The 11,147-nt window shown below is 40.4% G+C and overlaps 1 protein-coding gene across 1 annotated transcript; it reads right to left on the bottom strand.

The window, feature by feature from the left end:
- Positions 1-1,288: 1,288 nt before the first annotated feature.
- Positions 1,289-10,549, bottom strand: rabggta (Rab geranylgeranyltransferase subunit alpha). The gene is made up of 17 exons (XM_031753765.2): positions 10,432-10,549; positions 10,060-10,093; positions 9,802-9,912; positions 9,146-9,270; positions 8,855-9,042; positions 8,486-8,743; positions 8,268-8,351; positions 8,089-8,171; positions 6,532-6,627; positions 4,798-4,903; positions 4,656-4,707; positions 4,484-4,572; positions 3,359-3,447; positions 3,136-3,252; positions 2,927-3,040; positions 2,696-2,783; positions 1,289-2,008 (listed from the first exon to the last, which is right to left on the bottom strand). Exons 2-17 carry the CDS (start codon positions 10,060-10,062, stop codon positions 1,860-1,862), a joined length of 1,752 nt encoding a protein of 583 aa, XP_031609625.1. The 5' UTR covers positions 10,063-10,093; positions 10,432-10,549; the 3' UTR covers positions 1,289-1,859.
- Between the last annotated feature and the right edge of the window lie 598 nt (positions 10,550-11,147).

The following is an 11,147-nucleotide window of genomic DNA, read 5'->3' as shown; positions in this document are numbered from 1 at the left end:
GCCACATCTGGGTAAAAAACAAAAAAAACAAAAACTAAACACTAAGGCTTTAAAATTAAGATTTCGGGAGTTTATATTATTTTGCAAGAAATGAGAATTAGGTGCAATAATTAATATATAAACACAATATACACAGTATGTTTACACCCACGTATATAGTTGAGGCAACAACAGAGATTGCAGAATTCTCAAAAGCCTTCTAAAAATCAATATTTGTTGGGACCATCTTTATTCTTCAGCACAGTCTGAACTCTTATCTTTAATGTCTTTAAGTAGTCTTCAGGAATAGTTCTCCAGGTATCTTGAAAGACATTCAAAGATCTTTTTTTGGATGTTGGCTGACTTTTTTTTCCTCCATTCCTGTTAAAATGATCCCATACTGCTTTAATAATACTTGCCTGTGACCTGGAGAGGACCAATCCATGTGTTTTTCTATTCAGGTATGATTCTACTGCTTCGGCAGTGTGCTTGGGATCACTGTCATGAATGAAGTCGTTGCCAAATAGATGCTTTTTTGCATGGTGGCTCAAAATCTGACTGTACTTTTCAGCATTCATAATTCAATCAGCTGTGCATTTCAGCCCCTGGCTGAAATTCAGCCCCATAACAGAGCCTCCACCATGGTTTATAGACGGTAGACACACCCTTATACCTATTTCCTGGCCTCCTGTGTATATACTGACAAAAATTTGTCAGTCCAAAATTTTTATTCATCACTCCTTAAGACCTGCTACCAGCTATTCTCAGTCCATTTCTTGTGTGATTGGTGTACGACGGCCTTTTCTCCCCATTTCCCTTCATTTCAGTTGAGACTTCAGCACACAGTAGATGAATCAACTAAAGGCCAGATGCACCTCTCCTGTGTCAGGTCTTTGCTGGATTTTTGGATACTTCTTAAGGACATGACTTTCATATACTCTTCACTGTAGATGTTTTTTAAGCCTCCCACTTCTTCATTCTTTACACAAAATCTTTAGGGATACCCTACACACCATCCTGATATATATGACACAAGCTTTCAGTTAATAATGTTTTTGAAATCACCTTGGTGGAGCAAAAATGTTGTTGTATACCTGCCAAACTGCGTTATCGAACTACTGTTCAAGACCACTTAAACAAATTACAAGAAGGTCTGGCTGGTACTTTACATTGTAGTTGAGTTCCACCACATCCTCACCACTATTACAGATATGAGACATTTAAGATCAAAATGTGAGTTAACCATTATGAACCTTTACTTTAAAGCATGCATCTTTCTTTCAATGGAAAAAAGTCACAAGAGGCTTACTGGAAGGCAGTGACACAATGTGTGCTGTTTATTACTGGATCTGTGACTTACTGTGCAACAGTATAATGTCATAAATCAAATGCATTAACCAACCTTAAAAAAAAAAAATCTGTAGAGAGTGATGCAATACTCTGATCACCCAGTATAACGTTTTCTTTAAAGTCAGCCATTAAGCTTTTGGAAGCAATAAGCCATCATCGCTGCCAATCCATAATTAGTTTACTTCATTATTAATGTTTCTGCATGCACTGGTCTGTTGCATTAAAAACATTTGTACACACACAAGCAAAGAAATGCAACATTGGTTATTACGCAGTCACTCATACACACACACACACACACACAGAGAAATGTTGACTTTTTGCTGAAGATGCTAGAGAGGGTTCTGACATTTGGTCCGAAGTATGAGGCTTTCAGACCAACAGGGTTCACTGTGACTGACATTTTTCCAAAACAGGTGGAACAGACACAGTCACAAGATGACACCCACTCACCACCAAAAACAGCTCAGAACGTGAAAGACAATTGAACGACAGAACAAAGATGGCAGTGATTCCTGCCCTGCGATGGATCAGAGCAGGAGGTCTGTGACTGAGGGCAGCAGTTCGGCTAACTCCGACTCGACATTGGCCGTTTGAGTGACAGGGTTTCCACGGAGGTCAAGGCGTTTCAGCTTGGGGCAGGAGGCCAACGGCTGAAGATCTGCCAATGTAGAGATTTCTGCATGTTTGGGTTAATGAAAATCCCTTGCAGTGTGCTGTGGTAACATCAGTAACAATGCATTACAGGAGCTATGATTCACATATTCCAAGCACAGGTGTAAAAAGTAAGATCCAAATGACAAATATGACACTGAGATATAAATTCATTTTTCTAAAAATAAAACGCGGAGCAGTCAAAACAAAAATAGCAACTGTGATTGCCAGAGGAAAAAAAAAGTAACTATCCTCATCATAACCTGCAAATCACATTAATTCCTCCCAAGTGTAGCAGGGGAAGTGAAGCATGAAGAGGAGGGAGTCTGTGGTGATGATGTGTTGTTAAATGTTTCTTCGCTTCTTAATGATGCTGTTTGTTCGGTGAAATTGCGGTGCTGTTTTTATTTACCAGATCGATTCAGACGTAGGTAAAATAAATTATTCATGTATTGAGCTGAAGAGTCTTGTTAAAAGTGCAATTTTCTAAACGCTGTAAACACAATCTTAGTGCGTAGCGTGTCTTTTACATAAGCTGTTCGCACTCTTTACGGGATTGTTTTGAAGCACTGAGCCACTCAGAACTGATTAACACATTTCTTGAGTCACTAGTTCCCTGTGAAAAGACAAACAGACAATATAAACTGATCCCTATGACACTAATTCTGAAGGATGAATGGAGATCCAGAACACACTACTAACTTAAGGATACTGTTGTTTTTCAAGAGGACTTCCTCCAGTTTGGGAAGGTGATAAACTCCCTCCAGGTTTTCTATGGCGTTGTTATCAGCCTCCAAGACCTGCAAGTATGAAGAAGTCATTGAATTGCAGGAGAAAAACTTCATCAATATCTGTCTTTCCTTTTCTAATCTAGACACAAAAAAGGACAAGAATCACTGTCCATGTAAGAGAGCAAATTGGATTTCAATTGCAGCTTCATCACCTCGAGACACTGCAACATAGCAAACTGAGGAGGCAGCCGCTGCAGGTGATTAGAGGACAGATTGATATGGGTAACCAACAACAGCTGGTCCAGGTGGCATAAAGTGGTCAGGTTCTGTTACAAAGAAAAAAAGAAATCAAATTTAAGCACCTCCCTAATCAGCAAAAAAGGTTTCAGGGAAATCTGATTTCTCGTTATTCTGACCCAACCTTGTCAGAAATGCTGAAGACGCGCACTTCGGCATACTCCATTTTCAGGATGGTGTTTTCAATCATAAACTTGCTGCACAGGTCACTGTAATATGCAGAGCGCATGGAATCCACTTCCTAGTGAATAAAGCAAGAGCATTTAATTAGTGATTGCTGCCTGCATTGTAGACAAATGCATTTATTGCCAGTCGCATATATTGTACTGTATGTGGATTATACTCACTTTGAGTGTTCTAAAATGAGCAAGCATCTCCTGCTCGTATCCCAGAGGGTCTAGTGCCCTCATCAGGAGAATAATGGTCAGTAAGCACCCTGCCGAGGCAAAGCTAGCAGTCAGTGGCTGTGTAAGACCTTTATCACCAGCAACATCAAACTTCAATACTCAACCTAATCTTGTAATGGGAACAAGCAAACCATCTCACTAATAAGTTCCTTAACTCCCATCATCTAAGCTGCCTTTCATGAAAATGTCAACTACACACCTGCAAAGTTTTGCAACCACATTGTACACAGTTATAATGCTAATGTATTATGCGATTATGTTTATATGCCAGAGATTCTTAAAGATTTTTTGGCATTCTCCATTTCAGAAGCTGAAAAAAAAATACTCACACCCCACATTTTTTTATCAATCAGTGACACCACAAATGGATAGAAATGGACTTTAGTGACGTAAAGGTCAACCAGATAGCATCAGCAAACATTTCCTTGTGTGTTTTTCCTGCAAATCATATTTATTCGAGTTAGTTTCACTCCATAATTTTCCCCAGGGTCAGCCCAAGTAGTGTCTCTATGGCCCACCAGTGGGGCCCACTTCTTTTAGAGAACCATTACTCAAGAGATTAGTACTTAAAAACAACAACAAAACCATATTCTTAATTCTGCAGGAATCAGATTCACATTTAGCATTATTGTTCTGCTCTGATCTGCCATTCTGCACGCATACATGAAAAGCCTGAGGCAGGGGATCGCTCCTGCAAGCACAAGAATATAAAGCCTGGATAAGTAGGGCACAGCATGAAAAAGAGGGGTGAATGCAGGTCGCAAAGCAGCTTGAGGAACAAGCAGCAAGGCTAAAACAGTAAGGCAGGCTAAAACACCTAAAATAGCACACTTTATGTGATATTTGTCAGCTGGACTCAGCTGATATGGGCACCTATGGAGATCCTCTGTTATCAGCTGATTGTGGGCTGAGCTCAACTTTGTGGCCTGTCTGAATTGAGGCTTTGCTGAGTTTTGCAAAATTCATACACATGCACACAATGTAAAAAAGAAAGCCACCGATCTGTTTCTGTGTGAAGCTGGTTATTTCCTGTAGAAACTATAACATACAAGAAAAAGCACTTACATTTATTGAGCGGCTCCAATTCTTGTAGCTGCTTGACCGACTGGAGCTCCGACTGTAGCACAGAAGTCTTTTCTACTGAAAGTTCGCTCCTGCAAAGAAAGACCATATCTAGTTCCTAATCCTTAAAGAAGGCAAACTACAAAATGTTTCAGTTGTTCCAAAAAAACAGTACCTGAAAAGTTCCTGATCTGTGGCAGAGTCCCTACACCAACTCTCAGTTCGACCTTTGAAAGTTAAATGTTCACAGTGACATGAAAGTCATTATCCTGCCTTTGAAAGAACACAACATGCTAGATATGCTGTATATGTGTCACCTGTGTAGAGAGCACAGTCCCTATGAGTGTGTTTTTCAGTCCAGTGCACAGTCAGGTTGCGTTCATTGGTGATGTCGCTAATCGTTCCAGGAGGCAGACTGCATATCTGAGCCATTGCTAAGGAGAGAAAACCTCCAAACATGAATTATGTATTCCAAAAGTGAAAAGGAAGTATTTGATTTGAACATAAATTAGTCACCTTAAAGCAAACCTGCCCGGGCCCACAGTGTGAGTGTGCATACTAAGTCCATGGCTGATTTCCAGGGCCAACAAAGCAGCCTGGTAGAGCTGGGCATTATAACTAAAATATTAAATCTCCAGGCCTTGTTGAGGCTTTAATAAGTTCATTTAGATTTACAAAGAGCACTGAGCATTTTGTTTCAGACAAAATATTTTAGAATATACCAAAGAGAGAAGCAGCCTAAGGTAAGAAGACTCCTGTTTCTGAGCAAATGACTACATCTGGTTTAAAAAATAAAATATTCACATGGAACTGTGAATGAATATGGATGTGAATGACAGATATCGAGTACATTTTACTAATTACTGAGCTTGCATATCAATGAGGGTCATTTCCATGACTACTGTGCAAATGCCATCACCCTACGAAGACAGTGTTAAGTGTGCCCACTTACACATTACTTACAACCAATGTGTTACATATTGCAGGTTTCTTTTCCAAAAGAAAAACGGAAGAAAAAAGTCAAAAATATAATTAAATCTGTTAAATCGATACATATATAAGATCAAGTCAGCACACTTAGAAGAAAAACCTGATTATTACTCCAAAGTTTTTCTCCTTATATGCCACCCCCGTTGCTTTAAACTGCTTACCGGGAGACATGTATCAATTTGTATGGTACTGGTATTTGCTTTTTTCCTACTCTTTACCCATTTCATTTAAAATGTCATTTGTGATTATGATGACCAGGATAAAGGCCACAAGGACAATCAGTAGTTTGAGACTGCGACAAGACAGAGACTTGGGTCTGTGACCGCTTGTTGTCAGCTGCCATCTTCAAATAAATATATGGAAGTGATAAAGTTGGAATCAGTCTGCTAACAGTTTGTGACTGAATTGGTTCACATTGGCAATTACAATGTGACTTGTTGTGGTACTAAAACTATAAATAAGGTTGCCTCACATCAAGCAACCTGTGCAAGGTTTAAAGTGCTCGACGTTTAACCTCTAGGCAACCAGTTGGTATTGAATAAATCCCAGGCAACCACCAATTTTTCCCAGTCGCCAGGAGGTTGCCATCCTAGTTTTACTCTAGTGCCACTGAACCATAAAGCAATGAAGTTGTTCTACATACTATTAATACAGTTGGAGTTTTAACCAGCTTGGCCTCTGAGGTCAGAAACAAAACTAATCTTAGAGATACTCTTTCCAAAAGTATTAACTTCAACTATCAACTTTAATAGTCAGTCTAAACGTGATGTCATGTATTACTAAACTCTGACAAGCTGAAAAAATGCCTTAGCAGGAACTCCCTTCACTAGTGTGCTAAAGGCAACATAACATTCCACTGCAGTGCACTGATCAAAGTTTCATGATGAAACCTTTTCTCTTGATGCACATACCACAGAGTCTTAGCAGCATGATGTACGTGAGGAGTGACAAGAGCAGAATGCTAAACCGGTATGCTGTTCAATCAGCAGCACACCAGGAAAGGTATTCTTACTCTCTGCAGGGGTAACCTGTCAGTTTTAAGTCACAATGGAAAAGGATACCCAGACAGGGCTGTGTTTAAAGCACGGATGGACACTCCTCCACTCCACTCTCTGGGGCTGACCGTCAAGGACGAGGAACAAGCCGACTGACTGCGCCTGACAGGACAAAAGCAGGGAGAACGTTCACCAAGTCTAGACAGGGTACCATATGAAGGCAACTTTGTTTTTTAAACTGGTCAGACACATCTTACCAGTCTTCACTTTTCCAAAACTGTCAGTCTTCATGACAGCAGAGGAAAACTGTTTTCTTGCTCACACCAAAACTCCACTTTGCACATGATTATATGCACATCATTAATACCTAAATCTACACTCTCCAGTCACTTCATTAGGTACACCTGCTCAGTTGCTTTTTTAGCAAATATCTAATCAGCCAATCACACGGGAGCAATTCAGTGCATGTAGACATGGTCAAGACCACCGGCTGAAGTTAAAATTGAAACGTGTTTTTAAGTGACACCTATTTGAGTACCAGAGTTGTTGGTGCAAGACGGCCTGGTGTAAAGTCTTTCAAAAAGAAATGGTCCACTGGGATTTTCCTGCACAGCCATCTCTAGAGTTCATATGAAATGGTCTCAAAAATAGAAAATCTAGACAGCTTTAAGTTGATACAAAGACAACATTAATTTGCAAAGACTCACCAAAGTTAGACAAGAGACAAATAAAAAAAATATGCCTGATCTAATGAGTCTCAATATCTGCTGCAATATTCAGATGATAGGCTCAAATTTGGCATAAACAACATCAAATCACGAATCCATTCTGCCTTGTACTAACAGTGCAGGTTGGTAATGGTGATGTAATGGTATGGGGGACATTTTCTTGGCACACCTTGGACCCCTTAGTGCAAAAGAAACATTGTTTAAACAACCTGAGTTCATCCCATCATGTCCACAGTGTACCCATCTTGTGATGGTTGCTTGCACCAGCATAACGCACCGTATCATAAAGCTGAAATCATCTCAAACCGTTTTCCTGAAGATGACAGGATGTTCGCCATACTGAAATATCCTCCACAGTCATATCTCAGACCAAAACAACCTTTGAGACATGATGGAACGGGAGATTTATATCACTGATGAGTGGCCAGAAAATCTGCAGCAACTTTATGACGCTGTCATATCAATATAGACCTAAATCTTTGAGAAAGTGCTTCCAGCACCTTTTTGAATGTGTCATAAAGGCTTAAGGGAATTCTGGAGGAAAAAGTACTAACAAGGTGTAGCTAAAGAAGTAGATGGTGAGTGCATATTCATACCCTTACATATCACAAATCTACAACATCTAACTAACTAAAAAAAAAGAAAAAAGGAGTATATAATTTTCTAAAAGGACAAATTAAAGTACTTATGTGAAACAAATGCATAAGTCTACTTTAGAATATTGTCACATTTAATTTTCTTTAGGACAATGCAACCCTAAAATGCCATGGTATTTATTTAGGTCACCTTGTTCTCAGTGACAGATTCATTGTTATAAAAAAAATAAAATAAAGAACAGCTCATCCTGAATTCCATTAGAGCATTTTCTAAGTGAAGAAAAAGTGAAGATACTGACATTCACAGGCCTGGAGAAGGCCACAGCCACTCTCTCCTCCTCCCGATTCACATATACACAGCTTATCATCTCTTCACGCTCCGCTGTTAAAAAGACAAAGAACTTCTGTTTTACAAAGCACAGCAAAGCTGAGAGGTATTCTCGTGCATACTTACAGACACTACGACCAATAGACATACCTCTGCCTAACAGCCAGCGATAGTAAAACCACGCGCTCTGGTCATTAGGGTCAGTGAAGAAAGCGTTCTGTACAAGCTCATATTCTGAAAGTAGTTAATACAATTTCACTGTAATAGAATTTACAGTCTGACTTCATTTGCAAAATACCACCTTTTACTAAAAGATAATAAAGACTTACACTGCCCCCTATCAGTTGCTATTGGGAACTGCAGTTTACCTTTTAGTAGTTGCTCTTCACAGACCCGATGGGAATGGGTTTGAGGAGAAGGTGGGGGGGAGGACTGGGGAGGCTCACGGCATGGGGAAGGGGGCTCTGGAGACTCTGGGTGAAGCAGAGGCAGAAGGGTGCTACGGTAGTGCCAGCTGGAGTAGTTGGAAAAGTTGGAGCCAATAAGGCGATCAGTAAATGCCAACTCCTGATCTACAGGCACGCCAGACATCTTTACAACCATTCGGCGGTAATCCCAGCAATGGACTGGGCAAGACAGAAACACAGAATATGACAGAACATGAGTACAAATAATGCAGTGCAAGGTTTAGATCGATTATTAAAAAAAAATAATAATTTAAATGCATTATTACTCACAGTTGCGGTCATCCAGGCTCAAGCAGCGATCACACAAAGTCAGCTCCCTGGCCCAGTCCGGTCGAGGCAAACGGGCGGAGACCCAACCTCGGTGGTGCCAGCTGCCATAAGATTTTGGGTTCACTTTCAGGCAAGACTCAGTAAACGACAGCTCGGCCTCATAAATCTTCTGCACTTCATCTTTGTCTCTGCAGAGGACATTATGAAACAAAATCATAATTCTCCTGTGACACCGCAAATGACTTACCATTTAATAAAAAGGGGTTCAACTATGAATCTGTGAGTACTAACTTCACAGTCTCCAGGTGCATTAGGATTTCTCTTCTGTAGTTCCACAGGGTTGCAAAGTCAGGATTGGATGATAGGAGCTGCTGGGTCAGCTGAAGAGCCTCATCATCCCAGATACCCTCATTTCTCTGTCAAACAGGAGAAAGTGAGGAGGGTGAGGAAAATACATGGAGTGAAAAGCAGGCGGAGAAAAACACAACACATTTTTATCTGTTAAAGACAAACACCTGAGCCACAAAAACATTTTACATATGAATATTACATTAAGTTTAAATATTGTCCATTAGTTAACTACTTACAACTGTTAGATGATGACTACATTAGAAGACAGATGAAAATTTTAGAGCTAGAAGGGGATAAGAGGGGGCTGATATCCAAATGTGAATTTGTTTTTTCCTTGTTCTGACCAACCACCTATGGAAGGTATAGAACTCACATTTCTGTCAATGTAAAGAAGTTTAACTGCACAGAAGCTGAAAAAACTTTCTCTCATTGAACTGTTTAGTTATTACGCAGTGTTGGTGTAATCAAGTGGAGTAGATTGGAGTCTTTGCTGGGCTGATTCTGGCCCCCGGGTCTTATGTTTGACACCCCTACACTAACCCAAAGACATGCTGCAGTATTGCTATTAAAACATAAGGCACAATATAATATTCCACCTTAGAAAAACAGGCATCGCGTGCTGCCACGTATATCTTGAGCTTCTTCTCCCTCTCCTTTCTTTTCTCCTCCTCCTGCTGAGCTGTAGTTTTAATCTTCACTCTGCCATGCTGTTAAAAGCAAAAAGAGAAGGATATATACCGGATACAGTTTATTCTGCCGGCTAAAGGTTAATATAAATAATTGATCTACTGTAATTCCACATGTAGTGGAAATGCCTAGACTTGAACAAGTATAGTAAATGGTTCATCTCTTACCATCGTTGCTGTTGGTGAAGGCTTCTTTAAGAATCTGTTTGCATTGGCACATGAGGGGTGACAGTCATGTTTAGGCCAGAGTAATGTTCACATGACATACAGAAACAAAGTGCTGACAGACTGACACAGACGTTTTAACAAGTTACCGTGAAGAGCTCTCAGTATTCAGGTATACAGTGCTCAGTAATGCCAAAACACTGAATACAAGTATCACTGAATGTAAACTTAGCATGCTAATTAGCTCCGTTGTGGGCTGGGCTCATTCACAGTTCAATGAAACGAGAAAAGGTTAAGCACAACCGGTGGTATACAACACATCTTCATTAACGCTGTACACTGAACGCACCACAACTTATCCCATTAAATACATACCTGGTTTTTCACTGATGCTGTTGGTGTTTTTTAGAATGCAGTTTGATTTGTCATGTCACCATCAGGAGCGCTAACGACTACAATTTTTTCACTTCCGTCTCATGACATCTACGTCACTGAGAGGCTCTCGCACAGAGTTTGGTTGTCCTCTAGTGGCGAAAACGGCTCACAGCAGCGGAGTTACAAGGGCCACATAAGGTGGTGACACTTAAGAAAGTGACACTAGTCTCTAAGCGACTGGATGAGGCGTAAAGTCAAATAAGACAGAGGATCAGTGTAGTTCAGTTCAATTCAGGCTTATTCACAACAATAGTCGACTCAAGGCGCTTTACTGTAGGGTAAAACCTACAGTTTGGGAGAAAACCCCAACAATCGAGCAAACCCCCGTGAGCAAGCACTTTGCGACGGTGGGAAGGGAAAACCCCTTTGTAACTGGGAGAAACCACCGGCAGAACCATCCCCTTCAACTGGTTGGTGGTGAAGGGAAAGACAAAGGAGAAAGGGGAAAGCGATAAAGCGACTGGACAAAACACACTAGGAGAGAGAGAATTTTAATGACACTCAGCAGTGGCATGTTAACACCTGGGGAGAAAAATAGGTGATTGGAGAAGAGGTGTTCAGAGTACCACAGGAAGTCCCTAAAGCAGCATAACTAAAGGATAAAGGAAGGAAAGTTTAGAGTCTAATCTTAAAACTAGAGACACTGATTTGATAAG

The sequence above is a fragment of the Oreochromis aureus genome, linkage group 23, assembly GCF_013358895.1.
Source record: "Oreochromis aureus strain Israel breed Guangdong linkage group 23, ZZ_aureus, whole genome shotgun sequence".
Lineage (NCBI taxonomy): Eukaryota > Metazoa > Chordata > Actinopteri > Cichliformes > Cichlidae > Oreochromis > Oreochromis aureus.
Note: the sequence above shows the minus strand (reverse complement) of the source record. Positions and strands in the feature narration are given on the sequence as shown.